Genomic DNA, 27,254 nt, shown 5'->3' with positions numbered 1-27,254 from the left:
TAGTAGGGGGCTAGAAATAGTTCCTTCACGGGCCCATTTTCTCTCAAAGCCTAGGAAGAAGACCAAGGCCAGCGTCAAAGCGCGAGCGACGAAGCAAAAATCTTCTCTCCTCTCGATCTTTCTCTCAATCCCCTCTCTCGATCTCGATCCTCACTCTAGCGCATTGCTCGCCTCCCGCGAATTGGCGCGTTCTTGGTGGATCGCTCGGCGCTACTGTTGCATTGGCGAAATATTCTCGTCTCGTGATCCAGTGTCCAAGAAACGATCCGTGGCTATGGATTCCAGCAGCGGCGCCGCTGGGAGGAGCTCTCTGGTCTACTTGCTGCCGCTCATCGCCAAGCCGTGGCTGGATTCATCGTCGGCGGCGGCGTCGCCGTCCTGGATCCCTCTGGCGCTGGCGCTTCTTTGCGTCTTTGCCGCCTCGGCAATCCTCTTCTGGTGCTTCCCCGGCGGCCCGGCGTGGGGAAGATCGCTGATCTTTAGCAAGAAGATGAAGAACGCCGCTGCAATCCCGGGACCGCGAGGATTCCCCGTCCTGGGGAGCCTCCTCGACATGGGAGCGCTGGCGCACCGCCGCCTGGCGGCCCTGGCGCGATCACACTCGGCGGAGAGGCTTATGGCGGTGAGCGTTGGATCCACGCGCATGGTGGTGTCGTCTTTGCCGGATGTGGCGCGCCAGATCCTCGCCAGCCCCTGCTTCGCGGACCGCCCGCTCAAGCAATCCGCGCAGGAGCTTCTCTTTGGGCGCGCCATGGGATTCGCTCCTTACGGCGATTACTGGCGCCGGCTGCGACGAATTGCATCGGGCTGCCTCTTCTCCCCCCGCCGGATCGCCGCCCAGGAGCCGCTCCGCCAGGCCGAGACCGCCGCCATGGTGGCCGATATCTCCGGCAGCGCCGCCCGCTCCAATGGCGGCGGTATCGCCGTGCGTGGATTCGTCCAGCGCGCCTCGCTCAACAGTGTCATGAGGTCGGTGTTTGGGCGACGCATCGGCGATGGTGAGGAGGAGGTCCAGGCGATGGTCCGCGAAGGGTTTGAGCTTCTGGGCGCTTTCAATTGGTCCGACCATCTCCCATTCTTGAGGCAGTGGGATCCCCAGGGCGTGGTGAAGCGCTGCCAGCAGCTGGTTCCTCGCGTGAACGCTTTTGTAAGGAAGATTATCCAGGAGCGCCGGGCAGAGATGGCGGCGGCGGAGGAGGAGAATTCTTCCAGCTCCAAAGCTGCCGGAGGTGGAGAGGACTTCGTCCACGTCTTGCTCTCGCTCCAAGGCGAGGACAAGCTCGAGGAGTCGGACATGATCGCGGTGCTCTGGGTACGTAACTTCTTCTCTGGTTTTTTTTCTAGCATTGCATTTGTTGGATCTTTTCTCGCTTGTCTTCATGGCTTTCGCGTTCTTTCCTTCATGCGTCTGTGCTTACTCGTTCCCGAGCTTGGCTTTAAAGTTTTTTCTCGTTTCACTTCCTTTGTTTGATTGTGGGTTGAGCAACGCTCTTTAGCTGGTGAACCAAATTGATGTACCGCAACCCAGGACATCCCAGAGTGTTTTTTAAACGTTTTTTTTACTTTCGGTTCGCTTTTGTTTGCGGGTGTGTATACGGCGCTGTTTGCTGGTCGTTTCTTTGTGGCTCGCTTGCTCTAAAGAAGCCAAGGGCCGTAATGGTCACGCTGGGCGGGGCCATAGCCATCCATCTCGCCTTGTAAATTGGGCGTTGGCTTTGCTCTCAACAGCCAGCACCGATTCGGCTTCGTCCTGCGTGTGGACGGTGGTCGATGAATTTCTGCGTACAAAGCTTGTTTGTCGTTTCGTCCTTGGAGCCACTTTGTTTTGACCAACCAGTCCTCTCCTTACATCAAAACTCAGGCTTTTCTTCGCTCTCTCCCGATTTTTTTTTTCTCTTTCTCCATCCTGGCCTTCGCCTGCACTGTTGAAGCTTGCATTCCATGTGTGCTTCATGTTTTGTGTTTGAGCCGGTCCTTGCTGGCTGTAGTCTTTTACGCACATTGTTTAGTGAGCAAATCTGCTTTGCTTGACTGACTAAGCGGCTGTTGTCCAGTGCTGTTTGTTTTCATCAATCGCCACCCAACGCAGTTATATTCAAGTCACTGACTGACAGGAGCTTCTTTTGTTTGTGTACGCAGGAGATGATTTTCCGAGGCACTGACACCACTGCGATCCTCACAGAGTGGGCTCTGGCGGAGCTGGTTCTCAACCCGGACGTGCAGCGCAAGCTCCAGTCGGAGATCGACTCGGTGTGCCCGGCCGGCCAGCCGGTCCGCGACTCGGACACCGAGCGCATGCCTTACCTCCAGGCCGTGATCAACGAGACTCTCCGCCTCCACCCGCCGGGTCCGCTGCTCTCCTGGGCCCGTCTGGCGACGCATGACGTGGAGATCTCGGGCTACCACGTCCCGGCGGGCACCAGCGCCATGGTCAACATGTGGGCGATCACGCACGACCCCAGCATCTGGCCCAACCCGGAGGCTTTCGACCCGGAGCGGTTCGTGGAGAACAAGAGCTTCGACGTCCGGGGCATCGACTTGAGGCTGGCGCCGTTTGGAGCCGGGCGGCGGGTATGTCCCGGCCGGGCACTGGGACTCGCGACCGTGAAGCTGTGGATCGCCAGGCTTGTCCAGGAGTTCTCGTGGATGCCTTGCGAGGACAGCCCCGTGGACCTGTCGGAGGTGCTCAAGCTCTCATGCGAGATGGTCAATCCTCTGAAAGCCAGGCCAGTTTCGAGGAGGCCTGCTGCTACTCACTAAGTGGTGGTAACTTTGGCAACTATGACTACTACTCTTATCGCTACCACTACTACCACTACTACTTTACCGCTCTACTACTACCACTACCGCTACTATCACTACTACTGCTACCAAGTAAGAGTTTTTCTTTCAAGTTTTTACGGGCTCTTCTTCAGTTCTCTGCTACGGGCTGCGCTTTCGTCTCCGAGTTTGACATTCCAGTCTGGCTTTCGGGTTCTGAGATCTTTCGAAGAGGCACAAAGCGAGAGATTCAGGGGCAGCAGCAGCAGGACCCGAGGAAACGGAAACCCTGAGGCCAATTTTGCAGAGTAGGATCATCACACAGGATCATCACACACAGACACAACACTAAAACCAAACAAAGGAAGAAGAGTGAGAAGAGAGGCTGAACTCCTGCGACTTTCGGAATTTTTCTTTTTTTTTTTTCTTTTTTTTTCTTGTTGTGCTTTGGATTTGTGCTTGTTGTTGTTAGTTCTTTCAGTTGCTTGTTGTTCCTTCCCAGCTATGTACTTCGCTTCTCGCCTATAATTTATTCTAATCTTAATGTATCCAGTTGTCTGTCCTTTGTCGCTTCGTTTTGTATAAACTTGTCAATCCGACTGGGCTAAGTACGCTGGCTTAAGTAACTAATCAGCGATGAAGCGGGAGAGAGTGAGGGCCGGCTTAAAGGTTATTTGTCTAGTGTTCTTCAAGTCCCAGCTATCCAAGGAAGAATCTGGCAGGAGAGCTAGAAGTCTCTTTCTCTTGTTCTGTTTCTTTTTTGTTTTTTTTGTAGGCCACCGACTTTACAAAGTTTAACATTTCATATCCAAACCAAGAAAAAAAGCTCTCTCTCTCTCTCTCTCGCTCTCTCTCTCTCTCCCCTACGTGAATGACTTCTTAACAACAGGGCCATGCCATGCCACTGCCCGCCTCTGCTATAGCGGCGGTTGGTCTTACACCCCCTTCTCTAACTTCACCTCTGCAACTTGCCAAGTGTTTATAATAACTGGAGTTTTGTTGTTTCTTGTAGGAGAGAGTGCAGCTGCAAAGCCGAGCCAGAGTTACAGAAGCTCTTCCAGCTCTCTGAACCACATATATATAAACAAAGTCTCCCGGGAATAATTCCGGAACACAAAGAAGCCGAAGCTTGCATGCATTATAAATACCCAAGAAAGATCCTCAAAATGCACTAGAAACAAAGCCTGGACTGATGTCAAGGAAGGGGGGCGGGGTTTGCCTTGCAGATCTACATGTGTGAGATATCTACGTCTAACTTGAGTTCCTGGCAAAAAACAAGGCCAGGGATAGTCTTTCACGAGGCCATGACAGGTTGAGGAGCTGCATGCAGGTGCAGGTGCAGGTGCAGGTGCAAGATGCAGATGCAGCTGCTGCGGCTGCTATAGCTCTGCACCATTCCATCAAAGGCCCTCATCTCAAAGAACAAAAAGATTACAACTAAAAATTGGGTTACAAGAATCTAACACTGTAGAAAGTAAAACATTTTTTTTGAAATCAGATGACGGCAAACAAAGATGAAAAAGAAAAAAAATCAACTGCAGCAACGGCAGACGGGGGAATGAAGTAGAAGTGGACACCACCACCTTCAAAGTGCAGAAGCAGGAGCAGGGGGGGGGGGGGGAGCGATGGGGATGAATTCTGATTCAACTTCATGTCAATCCTGTAGGTTTTTCAGGCGTACTCCTTTTTTTCCTATTTTTTTGTTTTTGTTTTTGCAGGGGCATCTATCTCACTTTGATGAGACGAGCCCCACCAGCCGGACCGGCTCGGTTGGTGTTCACGTGTTCATGTTAGATTTGGATGGATCAGGATTCATCTATCTCAAATAGTTATCGCATTCTCCCTTTCCTTATTCAAATGTTGTTGCGAGCGTGCAGCCAACTTCGGAACGGGAAAGCAGTTCTGAAGCGAGAGGAATTAAAACTGTTAGCTTGCTATCGCTCCAAAAAGCAGCTGCATACTTCAATTTGCATCAACCCGAGCATGCGCGCAAACAAAAAACAAAGAAGACAAGATTTTGCCCCTTTATAACTGGTTTAAGCCGAGCTTGTGGCTCGAAGTCGGCCTGGTTTGTTGAGTTGCGTCGATTCAGATTCCTGCGCATTTTTTTTTAATTACATGTGCATGAAAGAAAAGGTGGTGGGTTGTGCCTGGATTCGGCTCGACAGGCAGCTTTAAAATGGGATCATCTCGCAACCTCACAAACAAGCAAGCACACGTGAAGGCGGAATGGCGTTTGCATTTGCCTCACGAATGCCTTGCTGGGCTTCTAAAGGCTGCTCTATCTCTCTCATCTCCCATGCAGGTACACGCCCCATCCACACGTAGAGGATTGAGATGATATCTATATTGCTGCCTAGAAACAGAAAAAATCTGCCTGTGAGCTACTGAATCTGCTGCCGCAAGCACAGCTGCTGCTACTTCTGCTTTTGTTGATAATCCACTCAAGCATGGACTGGACTTGGACTCGAATGTCCAGAAGTGGACTCTTCAGGAATGTGGACCCAAAATATATGTGGGAGAAAACGTGTAGGGCCTCCTATCTCCTGCTTTTCTTCCATTGAATGTCAACAATACAAGCCAATTTTGCTCCATATCGTCCCCACAACACAACCTGCCATGTCTTGTCTGCTCGCTTTCTAACACCAGCAAGAACAAGAGCACAGCACCAGCAGAGCAGCTCCAGTAGGGTCAACCGATCAAAGGTCAAAACTTGGTTTTGGCATGGATTTTGTTAGGAAGGAAGAGTCAACCAAAAGTCAAACGTTTGGATTCTAGCATCAGGTACACCAGAATAGAGGATTTGTATCTTGCAAGAACGTACATATATATTTTTAATAGTTTGTCATATGAGGTGAGGCAAATGCTCCTCTCAAATTATGGGCTTTGGCCAGGAAGAACATTGTAAGAGCAACTGGTCAAAGGTCAAACTTTTTTGGAGAGCAAGAGTCAACGTTCAAGATTAAGTATACACATCTTTTGTAGGGTTCCAAAATAGAGAACAAAGAGCACCCTCCTATATTTGGCAATGTCACACACATCTTTATTTAATAGTTTGTTGCATTTGGATTCAACTTGTGGATTTTCATGACCAGCAAAAAAAAGTTGTAAGACTATAAGGGGGAAACTACGAGTTTTTCTTTGCTGTGAACCAGTGAGGCAAGCCAATGGTGATCTGTGATGATACTATCACACAAACACGATTGTCATTTAAAGAGCAGGAACATACAAACAAAACAAAAAGAAAACTCCCCTGTCCGCTAGCTATTACCTCACATCACCGAGCACGCGTTCGGGTTCTCGTCGCTCAGAAAGTCTGGAGCGTCGATCCACACCAACGGCTTCATCTGGATGTCCCTCAGGATAGCCTCTTTGGTCGCGGCCTCGGAAGTGGCCAGCGAAGTTGGAGCTGAGTTCGATCGAGCTGGAGATGGAGCTGGAGCTGGAGCTGGAGCTGGAGCTGGAGTTTGTGCTGCTGTTTCTCCCGCGGCTGCTGCTGCCGCTGGCGGCGATGATTCTTTTGGCTTGTTTGGTTCGGCTGGAGCGCTGGCCGGTTGTAGCACCTCGTTCATTTTCCCGGTTCTTGCTAGCTTGAGCAGCACTTTTTTGATATCCACGTCGCCTTTGATTGTCACCTTCTGTTCCTTAAGGTCCACCTTGAGCTCTTGAATGCCTGAAAAAGGGCTCCAAACCGTGAGGAAGAAAAACCAGGAGGAGGGAAAAAGAAAGAAGAAACTTACCAGGGATTTTTGAGAGCGCCTTCTTCACCTTCTTACGGCATCCTTCGCAGTGCATACGGACCTTGATAACGACTGTCTGTGGCTGTGGATAAAATGCCGAGGATCAGAATGGAGAGCTGTGAATATAAGTCGACAAGATTCATGTACCTCAGGCATTGCTCGCCACTCCTTTCCCTTTGGTGGTACCAGGGGAACTTGAAATGACAGAAGAAGATCGATCAATCGATATGAACAACAAGAAGTAAGAGGCAGTGGACCCAAACAAGCCGCTGCTTTATATATGATATTTGCACGAGATAGAATGAGGAAAGGACCTTGCGAACGGGGATCTCGGGCGAGAAAACGTAAGCAGACGCTCGCAAGCAAAGCTAAAACAGACAACGGGAAATCGGAAAGCTCTGGAGGAACTTACACTGGCGAGCCACTTACCACTGTGAGGGAAAGAGACCTCTTACAGCGACTGCTACAGCAATCGGCTTCAAACAACGGCTACTTGCGCCTTCTTTATGCTTTCTCCTGATTGCTTGTCGTCATCTAAAACAACAACAACAGAGATCCCCACCCCTCCAGCAAGATAAGGGAAGTACCAGGTGTAGCCGGCCTCAGCTCAACACGTAGGATCTGGAAGAAAACAAAGATGAAATCACATCCAAAGAAGAAAAAAAGAAGCAGAGGAACAAACCTGATTTTAATATGATCTTCCAGTTCTCTAGTGCGTGAGTGTAGCTCGAGAGATGTTTTCTCCTTATAAACAAGAGCGTTAGGCAAAGAACTAAACGGACGAAGGAAAAGAAGCAAGATCAAACCGGAAGAATCGCCCAGCTCCAGCGAAAGAGTATCATAATCAGCGCAGGCACATGTGTGGTGTAAGTGTCGTCCACCCTCGCTCGCCAAAAAGAAGAAAGAAATCAAAGTTAGCGTACGTTGGTCTGCATGAAGCACAGAACCAGAGATACGTGTTGTGTTGTTTCTATCGCCACAGCGCAGTGCCATTTTTCTTCTTTCTCGGGCGAATCAAAAGTGTCGACACCAGAAGGAGAAACCGTAGCGCAACTTGCTCTCAGTCAAAGCCAATCCCTGGAAAGAAAAGACGAACACAGCTCTTTTCAGGGCGAGCTAGAATTTCCAGCGGTTTTTCAACCAGGGGAAAGGAATCACGGCAATGCAGCTCACATACCGCTGAGATCGGCGTCGCGGGAGCTCTCCTCGCATCGTCCTATCATCAGCGGGAGATGATCCAGCAGCGGCGACGCCGTGCCAAATTGCCCAAGTTGCCAAGAACCCTAAAATGTGGTTTATTTAGGGTTCTTACTCGCCTTGGCGCCAAAGGTGAGATCCTCTTTTCGCGGATGCATCATCGCGCGCACTAGGAATGATTGCTCGTATGGACCCATCCGGTGTGATTTTTCCAGGGGCTCCCGTCCTAGCCCTAACTGTCAGTGGCGTCTTTATCCTCGGATGGTCTCATGGAATTCGTGCTTCTTTTTGGAGTCTCCTCCTCGTTGTTTATTTGAGCGTTTCTCCTGTTCATGGCCTGGAAGCTCTTCGTCTTCTTCCTTCTCTTCCATGTTTTTTGCGTCTTCGTCGTGGTTTTGGCTGCCAGCCCTCCCGAGAATGTGACGATTGGGGCGCTGCTGGCGCTCCGGACCAGGATCGGGCGAGCTGCCAGGGTCGCAATTCAGCTGGCCGTGAAAGAGATCAACGAGGATCAAACTCTTCTCAATGGCACACGTCTTCTCGTCCAAATCTCCGACGACAATTGCAACGCTGTTCAAGGAGCTGCCGCAGGTAACTCTCTCTTTTCGTCCATAGATCGATGATCGTCCGTCGCTCGATCAAAGTTTTGATTTTCTTGGTTTCTTTCTTCTTCGCAAGGTTTGATTTTTCTTGTTCTTCGCAGCTGTGGAACTTATGCAGAGGAATCGAGTCGTGGCGATCGCCGGGCCGCAAACTTCCGAGGTAGCGCATTTCGTAGCACACATGGGAACTGTGACCAAGATCCCCATTGTCTCCTTCTCCGCGACCGATCCCACCCTCTCGGAGTCGCAGTATCCTTTCTTCATCCGGAACACTCACAGCGACCGCATCCAAATGGAGGCCATCGCCGACTTTGTCAAGCTCTTCGAGTGGAAGGAGGTGGTGGCGCTCTACTCGGACGATAACTTTGGCACCAACGGGATCATGGAGCTCCACGACGAGCTCAGCAAAGTTGGTGCCACCATTCCCTTCCGGGCCGCCGTGAGCCGGAGTATGAGCAAGGATGATATAGGTGAGATCCTGGCGAAGTTTGGCGATGCCGGTGGAAGGATCTTCGTGGTTCACACCGACGCCAGCGTCGGCCGCGCGGTGCTCACCGAGGCTTACGATCTCCGGATGCTCACGACCGGGTTCGTGTGGATCGTCACGGAGACTCTCTCGAGCGTCTTGGACGGGGTTTACAGCGACGACGAGTTTGTAGCGGCTGCTCAAGGCATCGTCGGCACTCGGAGCTTCATACCCGGCTCTCCGCAGCTGGAGAGGTTCAAGAGCAGCTGGAGGAGTTTCACCATCAACAGGACGCGCGGGGGATATCGAAGCTCCAACGTCAACCTCTATGGCCTCTACGCTTACGACACCATATGGATGATCGCGTACGCCATCGACGGGTTCTTAGCTGCCAACGGGAGCTTTGAGTACGAGGCCATGAAGTGTCCTCCGGGTGGCGAGCGACGCTTGGACTTGGCGAGGCTCTCAGTTGCAAAGTTTGGAGCTAGAGTGCTGCGGGAGATTGTGAAGACGAAGTTCTCGGGGATCAGTGGAAAGGTGGAGCTCAGTGCTGGAGGCGAGCTCCAGGGATCCGACTTGGAGGTGGTGAATATGTACGGGAGGGGACTTCGCACTGTTGGCTACTGGAACAAGGGGACTGGTTTCTCGGTGGATGCTCCTTCTGAGGATCGTCCACAGATGGAATCGGTGAGCCGGCTGCAAAAGAGACTTCACCACATAGTCTGGCCTGGGGACAACTTGCATGTTCCTCGGGGCTTGATGATCCCCAAGACTGGCCGAGAATTGATTATAGGAGTTCCACTCAAGCAGGGATACAAGGAGTTTGTCGACTTGACGATTGATGTGAGCAACGTAAGCACGTTTCATGGCTTCTGCATCGACGTCTTCAAAGCGGCATTGTCTAGCCTCCCGTACACCGTCACGTACTCGTTTGTGGGATTTGGAGATGGAAACTCAACGCCGAGCTACGATGAACTTGTCGAGAAGGTGGCCAACAAGGTACTCCGTTTCTCTGGAAATTCTTTTCTTATCATTTGTGTGTGTGTGCGCAGAAGTTTGATGCGGCTGTTGGCGACATCACAATAACAAGAAAGCGTGCAAAGCTGGTGGATTTTACGCAGCCTTACACGATTTCGGGGCTGGTGTTGGTTGTGCCAGTCACAGAGACTCATGCTCACCAAGCCTGGGCTTTCTTACAGCCGTTTTCAAACTCAATGTGGTACACAACAGCGGCCTTTTTCTTCTTTACAGGGACAGTCGTTTGGATCCTGGAACGCGATAAAAACCGTGATTTTGGTGGACGTCCCAGAAAGCAGGTTGTGACGACTTTCTGGTAATACATGCATAATTCCAATTTTGAATCAGTCACCCTCGTCTTGTGCATTTTCAGGTTTATTTTTTCAACTCTTTTCTTCTCACAGCGTAAGTTTCGTAAAAAGTTTCTGCAATACTTTCTTCTCTTCTTTGCACGCAGGGGAAAGAATCAATAGTATTCTCGGGCGCATTGTGGTGATCATCTGGCTGTTTGTGGTCCTGATACTCATCTCCAGCTATACGGCAAGCTTGACGTCGATTCTCACAGTTCGCAGGCTGAGACCGACCATTCAAGGTCTCTCTCATCTGGTCGGAAGTGATGTAAGAATCGGGTACCAGGAAGGGTCTTTTGTAAAAGACTATTTGCTCCAGCTCAACGTGGAGAGTGATAGATTGGTGCCACTCAAGTCGATCGCCACTTATTCTTCGGCTCTCTCTTCGAATGAAGTAGGAGCTGTTGTTGACGAACTCCCATACGTACAATTGTTACTATCATCAGACTGCAGGTTTGCAATCTCAGGTGAAGAAGAATTTTCAAAGAGTGGCTGGGGATTTGTAAGTTACAAAGTTCCATTATTGTTTTTTAGGATGGTTTCTAATTTAATTTTCTCTGCGTGATCAGGCATTTCCAAAGGGATCAGCATTGGCTGCTGATGTGTCAACGGCAGTTCTCACGCTCGCTGAAACAGGGGAGCTGCAGCGCATTCACGAGACATGGCTTCACACGACTCGCTGCAGCGGGAAAGTGGTCGAGGTCAAGTTTGACAAACTTGACTTGCGAGCTTTCTCTGGTCTCTTCGGGTTCTTTGCGGTGGTGGTGGTGGTGGCAACGCTTATCCACGCTCTTCGTAGCTATTGCCAGAACTACAGGACAGCACTGCTTGCGGCAGCTCCTTTTCAATGGCCTTCACATTTCTCTAGAGGTTCGCGTTTTGTTCGATCTTTCAGGTCTTACGTCTGGCAAACAGGGAAAAACGTTAGCGTTGCCTGAGGGGGGAATAGTCAGAAACCTGTGATAGGTTCTTCAACTTCTCCAGCAGCAGATGAACCAACTTCCCTGCGAGAACCACAATTCTAAGAGATCCAGCAAGCAACAGCGAACAGAACTTACCTTCGGCTTTCCGCTATCTGAGATTTCCCGGCACTGGCTTCCGCTTCGAAAAAATCTTTGCACGACGTTACTCTCCTCTCCGTGGCTGGTGGGAGATGGTTTAGGCTGGAAGTTGATATAGTCGTCAGAGCAACTGGTGTCAGACTTAACAAACAAGAATGCGGACGATACAGGTGAAGACGTGAACTTGGAGTCATCCTTGTTGCAGACGACCTCCTCCACGTTGCTCCTGGCATCAGATTGAAAGTTAGAGTCTTGGGGATCCTGTTGCTCTTCAGCGTCCTTCGTGAAGTCCAAGTCGAGGTATCTGCCGGACCTGTTTCCCAGTTCTATACTGAACTCGCTGCTGGTGCGACTATTTTTGCTGCTGCTTCTGCTGGAAATCTCGTTGTTGGAGCTGCTAAAGAAGCCACCGAAGTTGAACTGCTTCTCAGGTTTGCTGGTGTATGCCAGGGACTGGCTTCTAACATGCTGGGTGGTATTTTGCGGCAGGAACAAATGAGGCGCATAAGAAAAGCTCTTGGCCAGGCTATTGCTCAACCTCTGGAAACCTCTCGACTGCAGCTTTTCGTCGCGATTGTCATGGACGTCAAGCCGACCGGGCAATTGGTGCTCGCAACCGAAACCATCAAACTTCAGCTCCAGAAGATCGTAGAGAGTCTTCTCTGGAGGTGAGGCAGGGACTGCTTGCGACATTGAAAAGCTGAATTCGTTGCTGGCAGTGAGGAGAGCATCCATGGACGTCATAGCAGAAGGGAACGACGCTGGAAATGGAGCGAGTTCGTTGAAATCTGTAGCTTTAGACGCAGATGGTGTGGATGCGGAGGAAGAACTTGCTGCTGTCTCGAGAACCGTGGTTGGCGATAAATCGTCAGCTCCTTCCAGTTCTTCGTCTTGGTGATCATGGATCCCGTCGTCTGGCGAGAAAGGCAAAGTGGATCTAGCACTGGATGATTTGTCGGGAGACGGAGCTTACCTGGAACAGTTAGACTCCTCACAAAGCCAGCAAAAGTTGTGCTGTCTTTGAACGAGAACGGTGGAAAGGCACAAGGTAAGCGCTCTTCATCTTCGTCTTCTTTGGCTGGGAGTGATTGATTCCCTTCCACAGGCACAGGCATGGCGGAGAAAGAACGTAAAGCTCCTTGATTATCATCGCCACCATGGTAGAACTGCTTGCGGACTTTCTTGGTAAGGATCATCTCCTGTGTTGAGATAACACCATAATGCTCAGGACTTTCTGTGATCTGTGTCCAGTGGAGCGGCGAGCTTTGATCCAGATTCAACGAGCTGCAGCAGTCCTCAAACTCCGTGTCGGAGATCTCGACTTGGTGCTCGTGAGATTTCCTGCAAGGCACTGCATCTAGAACACTCGACATGGTGATGATAGAAGCGCTTGAGGTAAGCTCTTTCTTTCTCTTCCTTGGTGCTATGAGGATTTTGATCTTCCTTGCAGCCAATCGTCCTCATCGTCCTGTAGCATCCAGCACAAAAAAGAACCATTTTCGGCTTCGTTGGTACTTGACGAACGAGACATGGGGGATGAATGAAGCTTTTTGGTGTTTAGTGTGTTGCGAGCCACGACCAAGACGAAGATGAATACACGATTTTTCGTGCCACTAGATTATAGTTCTTTCAAAAAGGAGGACCTTTGTATACTTTTTACGAGACAATGAAACTATCACAATGATTTGAACCTAGAAAAATTGTATTTGTTTGATCCAAGGAAAAAAGGAACAACTTTGTATACTATCACAATGATCTCAATCTCTCGACAAAGGTGGCCATGTCTCTATTCGAGCTTCCACCCTCTACCACTGCCGCTACCGCGAGATCCCGGAGTTCACGGACAGCCCCTCTCATCTCTCCTCCATCCTCTATCGCCTTCCTCACCACCGCCCTCACTCTCTCCCTGTGCACCACCTCCATCCTCCTGGAGCTACAAGCAACGCGAGCTCCAATCCCTTTACTTTCCACTGGCAGCCGCAAATTCAAGTTTTGATCCGAGTGGCAGGGCCACCCGAGCATCGGCACTCCACTCCACACGCTCTCCACGATCGAGTTCCAGCCGCAGTGCGTCAAGAACGCTCCTATGGACGCGTGCGAGAGCACCCTCTTCTGAGGCGTCCACGGGACGATGATCGACCTCTTCTCCGCCACCATCCTGTCCCTAAATCCCTGGAAAAACTCCATGGTCGGAAGATCTCCCTGCGGTAAGAACGCTGGTCGGATCACCCAGAGGAATGAAATGCCGCTGCTCTCTACTCCCAGTGCCAGCTCCATGAACTGCTCTTGCGTGAGGACCGCCAGGCTTCCAAAAGAGATGTAGAGGACCGATCCTTCCGGCCGGGAGTCTAGCCACTCGAGGCAGCCCAGCTCCTCCTCCTCCAGGCTCACCACCTGTTCCAGCCCCTCTTGATCCAGCGGCAAGAGAGGCCCGATCGCCAGGAAGTTTTGCTCTCCCAGTAGCTGCTTCATGGCCTGTGTTTCTCTCGGCTCCAGTGCCTCGAAAGTGTTGGCGATGAACCACTTGTCGTTGTTGAAACGTTGAGACTTTGCGACCAGGCTCCACACTGGCACTTTGGAGAATTCCTGAAGGTAGTATGGAAGATCCAAGGCTGGAAAGGGATCCATCCCCGGAATAAAAGAAATCATCTTTTCACCTCTCAAGCTGCAACCTTTGAAAGAAATCTGGTAAGAAAACGCTGGCTAGAAAAGTTTCTAGTTTCTTACCTTGTGTAGTAGAATCGTCGTCCACACAAGGCGATGAACTTGCTTCTACGAAAGATTGGTTACTGCGAGTAAGAAAAGAAAAACTCATACCTGGTACTGGAATGTATTCCAAGTCAACAAGCAGTGGTACGTGACGATCGATCAAAGCCCAAGCTGCAGATCCAGACCAGAAGCACACCTGAGGAACTCCCAGCTTTTGTGCCACCGGAGTCGTCCAGACCGCATGAAAGTCGGAGATGATACATTTGATCTCCAGCCCCTGCTCGCCTATAAGTCTGGACACCAGCAGCTCTTCCAAGGGAACTCGGAGCTCAAACAAAGCCTTCTGCAGCTCTTGTCGTTGGCTCAAAGCTTGAGCGTCGAGCCTGGTCGGAATGGACGATGTGAACGGAATGGACTCGAGCCGGATGTCGAGCTGCGGCGAGCATTTCCATCTCGCAGCGATCTTCCTGTGGACGCTCTCGACGTTGACGATCACGATGGAGAATCCTTCTGCGGCTAGTTTCCTGGAGAGGTGAATAAGCGCTGGAGTGTGTCCCTGAGCCGGCAATGGAACTACTACCACGACGGAAGAACCCGAGCTGGAGCTGGAAGAATCGGTGGCCATGGCGGAAACTAAAAGTATATTGCCTATCTGCTGCTTCTCTAGTGTGCTGATGTTACTTGGCTGGCAGAAGACGACACCGCCAACTTACGTCGCCTTTCGAAGTGGACATAAGAGTGGTCCGGGAAAAGTTGGCGTGGAGATTCTTCCGGGTGTCAAGCCAACTTCGCTGAGGCGGTAGCCGTTTGGAAAGAAGCAGGCTTGTAACTGTGATACTTTAGTGGCAGGAGACTGTCCGGGTCGTCCATTCCTGGATTCTCACTTGAATCTGGAACTATCTTGGCAGTCGAGAAGGAGAGTTGTCTCGGAGGCATGAGCATCGATATTGAGCTCCGGAACACCAACTTGAGACGACCAGTGTGATGACGAAGTTTTGCTTCCGATAGCCAAAAGCTTCTTGGAGCCGGTCGTCCAAGAAACCCTTCTTCCCAGAGGTTTTAGAACGGATGGAAAAGTAGACAATACCAGTTCTACCGTGGCACAATTTCCCTGTTGGTTTTTGCAAAGACCATGTTTTTACGCTCGTAATCGCCCTTGAAGTCGGAGAGCTCCTGCAGTGTGCTGGGGATGCCTTTGATCCTCATGCCGGTGCCAATATCGTGCCATAATGTGTAAGTTGCGAGCTTCTCGGCGTCAGTCCAGTCTCTAAAGCAAAATCTAAAAACGAAGAACGTGAGCATGGGTTTTGCCGAAGAGGAAAAGATTGAAGACAAAAAAGAAACTTCCAAAAAGAGGAAAAAGCAACAAGGAAGAGAACTCTCACCTGGAGGCCCACTTAGCAGGCTGTAGAACGAAGAGGGCGAGAGCGTAAAGACGGCCTGTAGCGACCATACACGAAGTTCACCCTTCCAATGGCATAAGATCCACGGTGACTGTCGACATGGAGAATCAGTTCCTGGAACACTATGCCCGTCTCCTCCGCTCGCTTGGCAGTGGCACCAGTAAGCTGTCCTGTGCGAACGAGAATGCTGGAGATGGAAGGGATCACATACCGTACGAAAGATCGCGAACTCGAGAGCGTTGTTGGTTAGAAATGGAAATTCCACGAAGGCAGTGAGCGCGTACAGAGTGTAGGCCTGTTGGATTGGATCTAAGCTTTTCAAGAACCTGGACCTCTTGCTGCGCAGTGACGAGCACATTAGTTTCCACAGGATGAGCAAAGTTACCAGCACTGGAATGATAACCATCTCGCTGCTGCGGACTCGAAACATCTCAACGCTCTCATATCAATTGCGCAACAAAAATGGATTAAAGAAACCAAGACAAAAAAGAGAAAGCTATTACATCCTTTCCTCGCGTTTCCGAGGCGCGCACTTTATAATCTCGTCAACACGCAAGATCATCTCGGCAGCCTCGGTTGCGGATAATATCACCGCCTGTTTCACCTTAAAAGCTTCGTAAATTCCAAGCTGCTCCATGTCACCAACCTGCATGGCCAGCGCTTGTCAACAACCCCCCTCAACTCTAGCTACAGAACAAACTCAATTCTAGTAAGAAAACACTTACCCCTCCAGTTAGCACGTCAATGCCGGACATGCAATCCTCTTTGGAGTGTTCCGCTCTCAAGCGTGAAACCAAGTCGGCACTGTCTAGTCCAGCGTTGTCCGCGATGATGGCCGGGATTGCTCGGAGAGCAGCAGCAAAAGATTCTACAGCCAGTGATTTTTTCCCCGGGGTCTTCCTGGCAAGCTCGTCAACATGCTTTGCCATCAAAAGCTCCGGCCATCCTCCTCCCCAAACGACCCTGCTGTCTTGAACGGTTTGACACAGCACGCATAGTGCATCATGCAAAGACCTTTCAGCTTCGTCCAAGACATGAGTGCTACAAAAAAGTAAAACCAAAAAGTTAGCATTCACAAAGAACAAAGAGGCAATGCATACCTTGCACCCCGGAGAACTATTGTGCACGCTTCTCCCATTTCTACGCCGGAGAAACGAATAAGTCGATCTTCTCCGATCATGATTTCTTCAATGAGATCGCAGTGTCCCAGCTTAACAGACTCGGGATTGTCAAATGTCGATGTAATCTCGCCGCCTGTAACCAGCGCCAACCTCTCGATTCCCTCAAAGTCGGCGTGTTCGATAGCCATTATGCCAGCATCCGCAAACAGCTCCTCCGGGAAATTATAAATCAGCTGCCGGTTAACGAAGCAGTTGATTCCATGAGCCAGTATCTTTTGTACTTTCTGCTTCATCTTGTCCTTTTCAGCAGCCTCGATCTCCGCGATCTTCGACATGGCATCGACTCGGACGCGTGCGCCATATATCTTTACTTTGTCCGTGTCCATTGCCGTGTTGGCAACAAGAATCTTGGCGTTCTGTATCGATTTTGGCTGGCCAACACCGATCTTCTTGTCAAGAATAAATCTAGCGAAACAAATTGTCAGAAAGGAGAACGCAACAGAGACACTTGTTTACCCTTCGTCCAAAAACGAGTCTTGTAAGGAACCGCCTGCCTTCTTGATTATCTGAATGGCTTCTAGATTCCCGCTTCCCTTTTATCAGAGGCCTGATTAGTTGATGCATTTAAACAAAGAATTACCTTTAATCGCATCACGGCATTCACAGCAAGATTGGCAAAATGTTCTTTCTCCTGAGAAAGAATTTTTGAACTTAGAGTTGTCATAGCAATATTGATAAGATCTTGTCGAAACTTTTCTGCAATGGACAAACACAAGACTGAGCTCTAAAAATTGAAGCAGTGCCAACAGACCTGGATCAGCTCTGTTGTCCCGGGTCCTCTTCTCTAAAACACTACGAGCACATTCAACGGCCATCCTGTAGCCTGCAAAAACCGTCCGTCAATCAATCCGCTGGAAGCCACACAGATGCTCACCATCGATGATTGTCATCGGATGAATCTTCAAGTTCACAAGCTTCTCTGCTTCACGCAGAAGCTCCCCGCACAAGACCACCACCGAAGTTGTTCCATCTCCAACTTCGTCGTCTTGGACTTTGGAAATGTCTGTGGATCAAACAAACGATCAAGTGAGAAAACATAAAAACACAAAACTTCACTCTCTTCTTCACATTACCAACAAGGACTTTGGCAGCTGGATTGTCGATGTGCAGCGACTTTAAGATCGTCGCACCATCGTTTGTCACAGACACAGAGTGTCCCCGGCTAGTAGATTGCAAGATCTTGTCCTAGTTTCAGGAAAAAAACGAAAGCATTAAACTCCGCAGCTACTGAAAACTAGCATTCTCACTTACCATTCCTTTCGGACCCAATGTGGTCTTGAGAAGATCCACAATGGCCAAAGCGCCAATGAAGGACGCCTAAACACAAAGAAATCTCAGGTAAACATCTAAGAACCGCAGTAACAGTACCATTCTGGCGCGCTCGCCCTTCTCCTCCACAGCGTCATCCTTGAAGAGCTTATCGGCCTGCCAGAAAAACGCTCAGGAAACGCGATACATGATCACAACGCTCACCATCGCTGTCGCAAGAACTGGAGTGTAAACCCTAACCCTAACTGGGGTTCTTGAGCGGGAATATGCCTCCAAAACAATTTGTATAATCGCTTTAAACACTCTACTTTTTTTAGAGTAAAAAGTTAACTTTACTCCACGACAAGTAAGTTGTTCACAGTAAGGCCTTCGCCAATAGTGGCTAGCTGAGGAGAAACTTGCCACACTCCATCGACCACGAATTTAATCTGGTAACTGCAAGAAAAAAACCAATCGAAATCAAAAGAACTTCTAAGAAAAATCTGATCCTTAGCTACGAATTTAATCTCGTAACTGCAACAATCCAAAATCAAAAGAACTCCTCTATCCTAGCTAGAAAAAATTTGAAAAATCCACTCGAAAGAACGAAACCTTAGCTAAGAATCGAGAGAGAGATCTGAAACTTACTGGCCGGGCCTCAACTTGAGAAGGCCTGAGAACTTTGCGTATGTTCCAGTGTGTTCTGGAGATAGACTCTCGCCTTCGGTCCAGCCATCGAAGGATCCCATCACTCGCACGTCCTGAGACAATAGAGAAAAATCGATAAGTGGATAGATTCGCTCGGCTAGAGTTCCTCAATGCAGTACTTTAGTACCTCTGCCACTCCATACCATTCTAGTGTAACGTCTCTCAAGCTCACGGAATCCACGTCTCTGATTTGTGATGTCAAGCGACTGTGCATATCTGAGAAAAAAAGGGAAGCGCTTTTTTTCTGAAAAAGTTATCGAGAATTTACCTTCGAGCCTGTGAGCAAGGTGTGACTGGATATATCTGCCATTGATTTTGCGAGATCCAAGCTTTCCTCCCTCCCTTGCAACCTCTTGGGCCAAGTTGACAAGAACCTGTAATGTACAAAGGTATCAAGGATGAAAAAGAAGGAAATGGTGGATTTTTTCTTTCTTACACCAAGTTCTAGCTCCATCGTCGCCAGTTCCGCTTTGCACTTGAGCAGCGTATCATTCGACTCGTGGACCTGTCAAAACATTAGCATAAATCCACCAAAGTGAGAAGAAAAATGCACACCGTTCTTTGCAGGCTACGATTGTATTGATTCACCTCGCTAAGTTTCCTCAAGAGCTTTTGCCTCATGTAATTCGTTCTTATGGCATGCAACTTAAGAATGAGAAGAAAAAACCTGTTAGACGAAGGAAGGAGAAGAAAAAGGATGGCAGTACCTCGGCGCGATCCGACGGGACCGAGGAAATGTCAGTGCTGCTGGAAGACGCTCCATTCTGTGCAAAGTCAATTTGCTCGAAGTCGTTGTCTTGATCCTCCCGCTCTGGAGGCTCTTCGACATACGTGCTTTGCACCACGGACGTTTCCGTGAGACGAACGGAGAGAGCTAGAAACCTACACGCCGGACTGTGCTGAAAGCTCTGCCGTGTCGCAGGGAACGCCACCACGGAGCACGACTTTGGAATGCATCGCCCATTGCAAACTTGGAACTTTTGCCTCTTCGATCTTACGCTTGCTTCGCAACATTTCGTTTGGAGGCAAGAAAGCCTGTGAGTTGCTTCCAGAGAAGCCAACTTTGAGAAAAGATGGAGAAAGTAAAAAAAATAGAAGAAGCAGCAGCCACATACCTTCCAGTGACACCAGCTAAAGGAGCTACGTCCATTTATTCTTCCAAAGAGCTGGCATTACAAACAAGAGAAGCATAAGAAAGAACTCCAAGGAAATCAAGGCAGGACAATCAAGAACAAGTGATTTCTAGAGCAAAGGAAAGAGACAACGAAGCATTGCCAGCCATGGATCCATCGGGAGCAACGCATTTAGGTCAGAAAGCTTAGGGAATGGCGCAAGCGCTTACCTGGAGCTATGGCATTCGATCGAGCGCCGCGGCGCCACGCTCTTGGCGACGATCTAGAGAAGCGCCTTCCAATCTGCCGCGCCTGGAGACGAGTGAAAGAGAACTCTCTCAATCCTCCCTTCTTTTCCAGTGCTGGAATATCCGACCCCACAACAAACAAGCCGCGCATATTCTATTGGAATCAATTCAAATATTTGAATTTGTGAAAGGGATGCGGGTCTTGCGAAGAACCACTTGTTGTTGTGAAGAACTTTGGCACCGCGTCGTGTGACTGGGAGTGGGAAAAAAAAAAAAGAAACATTCGCGAGGTCTGAAAGGAAGAAGAAGAAAAGTCATTTTTACACGAGAAAATCTAGAAAAAATCGCTTCAAACGACTTACACAATACGTAAAGGCCGACGACAAAGCCAAGCGTTCCTGTGCCTGACGAGGACTTTCAACGCGTCTCGTAGCGCAACGATCGGATCAAACGAGAGGCGACGATTCTTAAGCTCGATGCTTGCACAGTTCTTCCCCAGCTTCATCTCTCACGCAGCGATGCGCAGCGGCGATTTCGACGACGATGGCGATGATAGCTCTTCTTACTTCCGGCTGCCACAGATGCTTAAGTTTAGCGAGAGCGAATTCCTGGCGCTTACCGGGAATTTTAGCACTAGCAACATCCTGGACAGGGGGAGCTTCAGCACCGTGTACAAGGGCGTCTTTCCTGACGGAAACGTTGTGGCTGTCAAGAAGCTGGAGCTTGGAAGACGAGAGCTACGTCCCGTGAGACACAAGAGCTTCTTCACGGAGTTGCATGTCCTGGGACGCATCAGGCACAGGAACATCTTGCCAGTTCTCGGCTACTTCTCGAATCTCGACTTCATGGCGGTCATTGTCCAGTTTATGCCCAAGGGAAGCCTCCAGAGCAAGCTGCAGCAGAGGCACACTTACATTAGTCTCGACTGGAGCAAGAGGTACAAGATAGCCGTAGGAGTTGCGCAAGGTCTCACTTACTTGCATCACAACTGCAAGCAGCAGTTCGTCCACTGCGACTTGAATCCCAGCAACATTCTGCTCGATGACGAGTTTGAGGCACACATCGGAAACTTTGGCTTCGCCAAAACTGTCGAGCAGCAGTTGCGGCAGAAGAAGAGAATCACCAGTTTCCTGCTCACGCCAGGCTACACTGCTCCAGGTAAAACGTAAAGTTTTTAGAGCGTTACGTACCGAAAACGGCATTTGTTACCTTTGCTGCAGAGGTTTTCTTAGGCGAGAAACCGTCGCCAGAAGCAGATGTTTACAGCTTTGGAATCGTGATGCTGCAGCTTCTAACCAGAAAGTCTCCAACGAGCGCTGAGTTCGGTGATGGCCTGACTTTGCGAGACTGGACGAAAGAAGCTCTCGATAGCGGTCGCTGGACTGATGTTCTGGATCCACAGCTGCAGCAGGAACTGCTCTGTCAGGAACAAATGCTTTCTGTAATGGAGATGGCCATGTCCTGCTGCGATGAACTACCAGAAGCGAGGCCCACCATGCAAACCGTAACGCGATTTCTTGTAGGCCTTCAAGACAGCAACAGTCTTGCAAGGTTTCAGAAGTCGATTGACGCACTCATTACGGACAGTACGCCTTCTTGGGGGACCAGGAAGCAAAAAAACTCGTCTTTCGGCACGAACTCTTTCACAGCCTCGTTCACCTGCGAGTCAAGAAGTTAGTATGTTACTGGAGTATTTAGCAAAGAGTACCTTGGCTAATCGATGGCTACTCCCACAATCCATGCTTCCACGCTCAAGTCAACTTCAAACTCACACGCAAAATATATATCAGCAGGAAAAAAAAAACCGAGTTAAAATAAAAATAAAAATGGTGTTATATTGCGAAAGAAATGTGTTATTTTAAACAAGTTTATCGTATACTTACAGCTTGCTTTTGGTATTAGAACCGACTCGTGATCTCTTCTCCACCACTCTCGACAACGAACGAATGGTTTCTTTTGGAAAGTGTGGAGGTCTGTGAAACCAGGCTCCACCATCCACAGGAATAATCGCTCCATTTACATACTTGCCTGGTTAAAATGAAAGAGTTAACAAATGCCATCGCAAAACCAACATACCAGCACTTGACGCTAGGAAAATGGCAGTCATGGCAATGTCCCATTTCTCTCCCCAAGGAGGACTGTCTCGAATGTTTATCTCGTCAGGAGCAAGCTTAGACATTCCTGGAGTGTCTTTGATCGGTCCTGGAGCAATAGCATTCACTCGAATGTTATAATCTTTTCCCCATTCAAGGGCCAAGTTTCTTGTCATGCTGTCAATCGCTGCCTGGATTGAGAAACGAAAATGCAAACTCTTTTAGACGGTATATTAGATCGAGCTCTTACCTTTGCTGAAACTAGATGAGTCTGGAACCACGCCGCGGAGAATTGGAGAGTGGCTGTTATGTTGATTATGAGACCACCTTCACCGGATTTCTTTCCTGGCGCGCCGCTCTTCAAGTAATGCATGGCATGGTGGCTCATGTTGTACGTACCAACAGTATCAATCTCAAGAACTGCATTTTTTTTCTCAGTGTTAGAACTGATGAAACAAAAGAAAAGAAAAAGAAAGAAAAGAAAGAAGAATCGTCTACCTGTTCTAAATGCGTTGACAGAGAGATCCTCGGCAAGGCAGAGAAAATTTCCCGCAGCTCCATTCACCAGAATATCAAGCTTCCCGAATTTCGCTACTGTCGAATCGAGCGCCCTCTTTGCGTCTTCTTCCTTGCGGACGTCCCCCTCGATTGCCAATGCCTGGGATAATCCAGCTCAAAACTCATTGATCCCTTTGAAAATTACCTGGATGGATTGCGAGGATAGCTTCTCCACAGCCTCATCGAGCACCGATTTCCGGCGTCCTATGATGGCGATCTTCGCTCCATGCTTGCCAAAATGCGTGGCAATCTCAAACCCTATCCCAGATCCTCCGCCAGTGATGAGCGCTACCTTGCCCTGGAGCGCCTCGCTGTTAAACGGAGACTCCATAGCTCACAAAGAACACCTAGAAGAGCATACTTTTACTGTTTGTTTTTATTCTTCCTCTAAAATTTTCGTTGCCCTAAGCCTACCTAGCAGGGATTTTGCTCTTTGCGATGGATGCCGATGACGCTCCCTCGAATGCGGTGGATCAAGCCATAGCTGCCGCGGATTTCGCCCAGGTAAGCGATCGCATTGAATCGCGCCATGGTAATTGAGCTCCAGTAATGGATTTTCATACTTCCAGACGATCCAGCGAGATTTAAACTGCCTCTCCGACCCGGATCGAAACACCAGGCGAAAGGCATTGGAGCGCCTTGACAAGCTTCTTGTTACCGAGTCTCGTTCTCCAGCTATGCTCCAGGTATTTTTTCTTTCCTCTTTTTATCTCCCAAGCAAAAAAAATTTTGTTGATGTTTTAGATTGTTTGGGACGAGACGATACTGAAGCTGGTCGTAAGAAACCTTCACGACCCCGTGGAGAGGTGTCGAGAAGCTGCCGTGAACATGATTTCTAGAGTTGTGAAGCTTTTAGCAGACGTATGTTTCTTAGATTCCAATACTTTTGTACTAAAGTTTTTGATCCAGGTGGAGCAAACAACATTTTTGATAGTTCCTGCAATAGCTGAGCGGACTGGTAATCACGTCCTGTGATGATTTTTCCCTTTTTTTTTAATCTGGAAAACTTTGTGGCAGGGCAGCTTCCAGTGCTTGAACATTCCGAAGAGATACGTCTAAGTTTAATCAACTTGCTCAATGCTATAATTTGTCAGTGCTCAGTGGAGAGCGTTCGTGAGTTCTCTGAGCACATAACAAGGGTCAGCGTTAGTGTTCTTTCTCTTTTGTGTTGTAATTGGCTGCGTTTGCAGGTAATCTGCGTGACGTTATCGGATTCTTTTCACGAAATTAAAAAAGCTTCTTGTGCGCTGCTGTCTAGACTATGCAGTCGTGCACCTGATGTTATAGGCGAGAATGCAGATGTTATACTGCACGCGCTACTTCCGAATATTTTGCACGCTCACTCACGGGTTTGTAGAGATGTCTGCAAAAGAAAGTTTAACTGATATGTTTTGCACAGGTGCGATCTGCGGTTGTATCCGCACTCAATGACGTTGTTTCATGCGGTTTGCCGGCTGGTATGATTGCCCAACACGTTGCTCCGGGCGTCAAAGCGGTTGCATTTGATCATTCCGATACAGTGAGAAAGGTAAATAAGCCAATTTTTTTCTCTCTCTCGGAGGTTTAGATCCTTTGTACGCAGGTCTTTTTTGAGTATGTTGCTCTATGGCTTGGGTATGAGCCAGATGAAACATGCCCAATCACTGAAACAAAGAATCAGACGGCCTATATGCCGTTGCTCTTGCCGTTGCTTCTACTTGGAATTGGAGATGACTCACCAGAGATTTCTACCTCGACTTTGGCAATGGTTTATCGTGTAGGTGAAGTTTACAAGCACTGGAATGCTCATGATTCGGTGCAAGAGAAGGTAACGTTTGTTGTGTCATTCATGTAATAACGTTGAACTTACAGACCTGGAGGCATGATTGTAATGTTCTTCCACTACCTTTCGAAACAGAGCCTGGCTATGGCTCACGCTTAATGATACAGGTTTATCAGTTTTGTGCTGTCATAAGTTGTTTCTTACCATCAACTTACTGTGTATATTAGCGACACCTCAAGCAAATAGTTTACGACTGTTCGAAGGATTTTCGTGATTGGGCAGTTACTACGCGCTTGGGTGCTGCTCGACTTTTGCAAACTACTCTGGTAACGATTTTCTCTTTTTCTTGTGATTATTCCTTACCATGTTTCTTTTCTAACAGGTGTTCGCAGAAAGTCATTCCTCTCGACACCTGGATGTTCTCATTCCTTCCCTCTGCAGGTTCTTATTTTGGAGTTTAACTTTTGAAAAGCTAGTATTTGCATTCAGTGCTGTTGCAGATGACGATGTTCGAGTAGCACAACACGTAGTAAAATCCTCGCAAATATTGGGGTTTAACAATGCTCCGGAGCATTGGTTGGATCTTATCATGGATTCGATAGTCAGCGATCGGTCTACAGCTTTGCAAGTACGGCTACTGTTTATATGAAACACTTGAGTGCATGCTTGGAAACTGCAGAGAGCAAATGGATTAGTCGTATTCGCTGGCTTGCTTTATGGTACGCCGAACGAGAATGTTCATGAAGGCCTGGTTATTCAGGTATTATGCAATTGCCTCGTGTAGGACAACTTAACCGTTCCGTTTTGCAGATTTTGCAAGGGCTATGTCAAGCTAATTTGTCTTTTGATGAAAGCCTAGCAGTACGACGACAGGTTCTTGATTCGAATTATTTTTTCCTTGGTTTCACTCTCTTACGCTGTTCTTGTAGCTTTTGGCTGTTTTAACCAATGTTGTCGTAAAAGCGGGCCCGATATCCAGAGTCTCTTCGAAAGAGATGTTGATTTTATTGTTACAGGTTTGTTTGAAGAATGTTGTTCTTTGCTGACTTGATTATTAATGCAGCTTCAATGTATTCAAGATGATGCCAGACTACGTCAGGATGCTGCTTCTTTGATAGAAACCTTTGCTCATGTCACTGGCTACGAGTCATTGGAGCAGCTGTATGCTTGTCACACAAGGGACCTGATTGATCGAGCAATCCTTCGACACGAGGAATGGCTAGGAAACTCGCCAGGACGACATCTTTTTGAAGCCGTATTGAAGAATTTTGGCCATTTAGTACTGTGATCAAACCATGTGAACGAACTTGTGCTTACTTTACTGTCTGCAGGCCGGCTCATATCTAGCGGAGATACTTCCAATTATTGCGAGCTGTCTAAAACCCCAAAGAGATCCTTCTCTGCGTCTTTCTCTTTTGCATGTAAGTATTGAAGTTTGTATGTAACTTGCTGATACTTCCATGGCTTTAGCTTTTGGACGACTTATTTGAAACTTCTGGCCTTGAATCTTGGTGGAGCTCCTTAGCAAAGGAAGTCATTGTCAGTGTTTTGATTCCATGCGGCATATGGCAAGCAGGAAAGGTTGGACATTCGGGAACGGATTTCAGATGATTAAAGCGCTTGTTACAGGTTGGAGCTGCAGTCAGACATGCGGCTATGGTTGCAGTTGGGACGTATTTAAGACGCGGTCTTTGTACTCAGGTAAGTGCTTCCTTTAACATATGACTTTGATGTTTACATTCGTCTTTCAGAAAGATCTGAATGACATCCTGGAAACGGGGGAAACGTTGCCTGTTGTCATATCCTGTCTGGAGGAAGATTTCTACGTTGATACGCGACGAGTTACTTGTCATGTCATGGAGAACATCATTCGCATTGCCGGAAACAGTTTAAAAGGTAGCTTTTCAAATGTAGGCCTTGCTTCTTACGATCGTCCGTGCTTTCCTACAGATGACTACCGAGTTAAGATCGGAGCAGTTCTCCAAAAGCGACTTGACGATAGCAATGATGGCGTCCGTCTTGGGATATTAAGATCGTTGTCCCTCTTTCTGAGCACGCTTCCTCCGGCATACCCTGGCACAGAGGTGGGATAAAATCGAATTTTGTTCCATGATACTTACCTCTGAACGCTGCAGCTCAAGAGCTGTCTAAGCAGTCTCGTCCTACACATGGACGACCAGAACCAGCAAATCAAGGTACTATCAAGCAATAATTTGCAGTCATTTAGCCTAAGCAACTTCTCTCCACAGGAGTCGGTTTGCAAAGCTGTCGAGGTTTGCGCAGTAAAACGCCCCGCTTTGGTCGTGGAAATTGTCACGGAAGTCCGGTCCAAGCACCAGAGCAGCCAGTACTGTGACTATCTTCTCACGGTGGCGGGATCCGTCCAAACAGCGGATTCTGTAGAATCCGCTGCATGATCAAAGTGAGACGAGGAGCGCTTCAACCACCGGTGATCCAAAGATACATTGATTTTGACGTTGTAAGTTCCTCTGGATTTTTTCTTCTTTTTTTCCTTACTAAGCTGGACTGGATCTTTCTCTGTGAGATCTTTTAGAAACCGGCAATAAAAGCCAGGAAAGAGACTCGTCTGGACACACATCCTCGATTTCCTGGCCCGCGCGGTACATGCTCTCTCAGGTAGGCCAGAATGACGCATCACTCGGCTTAAGACTTACGTCTTTTTGCGTGGTGGTGGTTTTTGCTTTCGCGTTGCTTGGCCAGGGTTATGATTGGTGTGGTTTTGGATAGGCGCTGTGCTACTGCTATCGCTCGATGGCTAGAATCGCGAGATTTCCAATGCCCACACCGGAAAGAAAAGTTTTCCAGTCGTCTTCTCGCGAGATCTTCCTTTGGGACAGCTCCTCTATCCCAGTCTGTGAAGGCAAGGAAAGGACGTTAAAACCATGCATCTGCCAAGGGAATGGAAGAATCTTCTTCCATCTCGCGTTTGTCCGGTAGCGAGCGAGTATCGAACCCCTCTTCGCTTTTTCTGACCAATTAGCGAATTAGAAATTTGGCGCCATTTTCTGGTCTTGCCCT

The 27,254-nt window shown here is 48.7% G+C and overlaps 10 protein-coding genes and 1 long non-coding RNA gene across 18 annotated transcripts; 5 read left to right on the top strand and 6 right to left on the bottom strand.

The window, feature by feature from the left end:
• The first annotated feature begins 52 nt into the window (after positions 1–52).
• Positions 53–3,322, top strand: LOC9649261 (cytochrome P450 78A4). The gene is made up of 2 exons (XM_002985200.2): positions 53–1,312; positions 2,140–3,322. The coding sequence occupies exons 1-2, from the start codon at positions 275–277 to the stop codon at positions 2,758–2,760; spliced, it is 1,659 nt and encodes a 552-aa protein (XP_002985246.2). The 5' UTR covers positions 53–274; the 3' UTR covers positions 2,761–3,322.
• A 2,606-nt stretch (positions 3,323–5,928) lies between these two features.
• LOC9649474 (copper transport protein CCH) lies at positions 5,929–7,766 on the bottom strand. 2 transcript variants are annotated; one of them, XM_024659218.1, is made up of 8 exons: positions 7,678–7,766; positions 7,307–7,577; positions 7,183–7,244; positions 7,088–7,121; positions 6,930–7,034; positions 6,648–6,694; positions 6,501–6,582; positions 5,929–6,433 (listed from the first exon to the last, which is right to left on the bottom strand). In XM_024659218.1, exons 6-8 carry the CDS (start codon positions 6,654–6,656, stop codon positions 6,033–6,035), a joined length of 492 nt encoding a protein of 163 aa, XP_024514986.1. In that variant the 5' UTR covers positions 6,657–6,694; positions 6,930–7,034; positions 7,088–7,121; positions 7,183–7,244; positions 7,307–7,577; positions 7,678–7,766; the 3' UTR covers positions 5,929–6,032. The 2 variants fall into 2 exon arrangements, with proteins under 2 accessions (XP_024514986.1, XP_002985133.2); XM_002985087.2 differs by having other exon boundaries at positions 6,913–7,121.
• A 24-nt stretch (positions 7,767–7,790) lies between these two features.
• LOC9649260 (glutamate receptor 3.1) lies at positions 7,791–11,163 on the top strand. 4 transcript variants are annotated; one of them, XM_024659210.1, is made up of 7 exons: positions 7,792–8,288; positions 8,401–9,764; positions 9,818–10,098; positions 10,156–10,187; positions 10,240–10,400; positions 10,452–10,634; positions 10,702–11,081. In XM_024659210.1, exons 1-7 carry the CDS (start codon positions 8,030–8,032, stop codon positions 11,068–11,070), a joined length of 2,649 nt encoding a protein of 882 aa, XP_024514978.1. In that variant the 5' UTR covers positions 7,792–8,029; the 3' UTR covers positions 11,071–11,081. The 4 variants fall into 4 exon arrangements, with proteins under 4 accessions (XP_024514979.1, XP_024514978.1, XP_024514977.1 ...); XM_024659209.1 differs by having other exon boundaries at positions 7,793–8,288; positions 10,240–10,634; positions 10,702–11,002; positions 11,048–11,163; XM_024659211.1 differs by having other exon boundaries at positions 7,791–8,288; positions 10,240–10,599; positions 10,702–10,802.
• On the bottom strand, positions 11,096–12,582 carry LOC9649259. 2 transcript variants are annotated; one of them, XM_024659215.1, is made up of 3 exons: positions 12,167–12,582; positions 11,191–12,107; positions 11,096–11,136 (listed from the first exon to the last, which is right to left on the bottom strand). In XM_024659215.1, the coding sequence occupies exons 1-3, from the start codon at positions 12,564–12,566 to the stop codon at positions 11,104–11,106; spliced, it is 1,350 nt and encodes a 449-aa protein (XP_024514983.1). In that variant the 5' UTR covers positions 12,567–12,582; the 3' UTR covers positions 11,096–11,103. The 2 variants fall into 2 exon arrangements, with proteins under 2 accessions (XP_024514983.1, XP_024514982.1); XM_024659214.1 differs by having other exon boundaries at positions 11,096–12,107.
• Positions 11,509–12,880, top strand: LOC112340563. Its single transcript, XR_002990158.1, has 6 exons — positions 11,509–11,624; positions 11,683–11,861; positions 11,913–12,241; positions 12,299–12,378; positions 12,445–12,588; positions 12,644–12,880. It is a non-coding gene; the product is annotated as an uncharacterized LOC112340563 (long non-coding RNA).
• Positions 12,878–15,702, bottom strand: LOC9649258 (anthocyanidin 3-O-glucosyltransferase 2). Its single transcript, XM_024659213.1, has 4 exons — positions 15,288–15,702; positions 14,011–15,181; positions 13,921–13,965; positions 12,878–13,865 (listed from the first exon to the last, which is right to left on the bottom strand). The coding sequence occupies exons 2-4, from the start codon at positions 14,525–14,527 to the stop codon at positions 12,940–12,942; spliced, it is 1,488 nt and encodes a 495-aa protein (XP_024514981.1). The 5' UTR covers positions 14,528–15,181; positions 15,288–15,702; the 3' UTR covers positions 12,878–12,939.
• Positions 15,703–15,750: 48 nt separating this feature from the next.
• Positions 15,751–18,018, bottom strand: LOC9649473 (T-complex protein 1 subunit beta). Its single transcript, XM_002985084.2, has 11 exons — positions 17,960–18,018; positions 17,855–17,911; positions 17,738–17,803; positions 17,560–17,671; positions 17,361–17,489; positions 17,238–17,309; positions 17,067–17,182; positions 16,943–17,019; positions 16,406–16,891; positions 16,031–16,346; positions 15,751–15,951 (listed from the first exon to the last, which is right to left on the bottom strand). The coding sequence occupies exons 1-11, from the start codon at positions 17,960–17,962 to the stop codon at positions 15,805–15,807; spliced, it is 1,581 nt and encodes a 526-aa protein (XP_002985130.1). The 5' UTR covers positions 17,963–18,018; the 3' UTR covers positions 15,751–15,804.
• A 4-nt stretch (positions 18,019–18,022) lies between these two features.
• Positions 18,023–20,269, bottom strand: LOC112340562 (protein PTST, chloroplastic-like). The gene is made up of 10 exons (XM_024659217.1): positions 20,165–20,269; positions 19,785–20,094; positions 19,558–19,608; positions 19,150–19,477; positions 18,998–19,087; positions 18,879–18,947; positions 18,711–18,816; positions 18,570–18,658; positions 18,383–18,495; positions 18,023–18,190 (listed from the first exon to the last, which is right to left on the bottom strand). Exons 3-10 carry the CDS (start codon positions 19,590–19,592, stop codon positions 18,088–18,090), a joined length of 933 nt encoding a protein of 310 aa, XP_024514985.1. The 5' UTR covers positions 19,593–19,608; positions 19,785–20,094; positions 20,165–20,269; the 3' UTR covers positions 18,023–18,087.
• Positions 20,169–21,684, top strand: LOC9649257 (receptor-like serine/threonine-protein kinase At1g78530). Its single transcript, XM_002985198.2, has 2 exons — positions 20,169–20,960; positions 21,023–21,684. Exons 1-2 carry the CDS (start codon positions 20,279–20,281, stop codon positions 21,478–21,480), a joined length of 1,140 nt encoding a protein of 379 aa, XP_002985244.2. The 5' UTR covers positions 20,169–20,278; the 3' UTR covers positions 21,481–21,684.
• LOC9649472 (peroxisomal 2,4-dienoyl-CoA reductase) lies at positions 21,612–22,832 on the bottom strand. 2 transcript variants are annotated; one of them, XM_002985083.2, is made up of 5 exons: positions 22,599–22,827; positions 22,394–22,553; positions 22,146–22,315; positions 21,879–22,086; positions 21,612–21,830 (listed from the first exon to the last, which is right to left on the bottom strand). In XM_002985083.2, exons 1-5 carry the CDS (start codon positions 22,782–22,784, stop codon positions 21,682–21,684), a joined length of 873 nt encoding a protein of 290 aa, XP_002985129.1. In that variant the 5' UTR covers positions 22,785–22,827; the 3' UTR covers positions 21,612–21,681. The 2 variants fall into 2 exon arrangements, with proteins under 2 accessions (XP_002985129.1, XP_024514984.1); XM_024659216.1 differs by having other exon boundaries at positions 21,620–21,830; positions 22,146–22,553; positions 22,599–22,832.
• LOC9649471 (dynein assembly factor 5, axonemal) lies at positions 22,822–27,247 on the top strand. 2 transcript variants are annotated; one of them, XR_002990157.1, is made up of 25 exons: positions 22,822–22,957; positions 23,023–23,139; positions 23,198–23,314; positions 23,363–23,411; positions 23,471–23,592; positions 23,644–23,802; positions 23,853–23,981; positions 24,036–24,260; positions 24,305–24,382; positions 24,443–24,541; positions 24,598–24,656; positions 24,705–24,843; positions 24,895–24,975; positions 25,026–25,088; positions 25,145–25,231; positions 25,279–25,494; positions 25,547–25,636; positions 25,686–25,796; positions 25,845–25,916; positions 25,967–26,111; positions 26,166–26,299; positions 26,351–26,410; positions 26,465–26,694; positions 26,770–26,852; positions 26,937–27,247. XR_002990157.1 is itself a non-coding variant. In XM_002985197.2 (23 exons), the coding sequence occupies exons 1-23, from the start codon at positions 22,892–22,894 to the stop codon at positions 26,630–26,632; spliced, it is 2,586 nt and encodes an 861-aa protein (XP_002985243.1). In that variant the 5' UTR covers positions 22,822–22,891; the 3' UTR covers positions 26,633–26,754. The 2 variants fall into 2 exon arrangements, 1 of the variants encoding a protein (XP_002985243.1); XM_002985197.2 differs by lacking the exons at positions 26,770–26,852; positions 26,937–27,247 and having other exon boundaries at positions 26,465–26,754.
• Positions 27,248–27,254: the final 7 nt, after the last annotated feature.

Source organism: Selaginella moellendorffii, unplaced genomic scaffold (genome assembly GCF_000143415.4).
Source record: "Selaginella moellendorffii unplaced genomic scaffold, v1.0 SELMOscaffold_66, whole genome shotgun sequence".
Taxonomy (NCBI): domain Eukaryota; kingdom Viridiplantae; phylum Streptophyta; class Lycopodiopsida; order Selaginellales; family Selaginellaceae; genus Selaginella; species Selaginella moellendorffii.
This window is presented reverse-complemented; position numbering and strand designations above follow the sequence as displayed.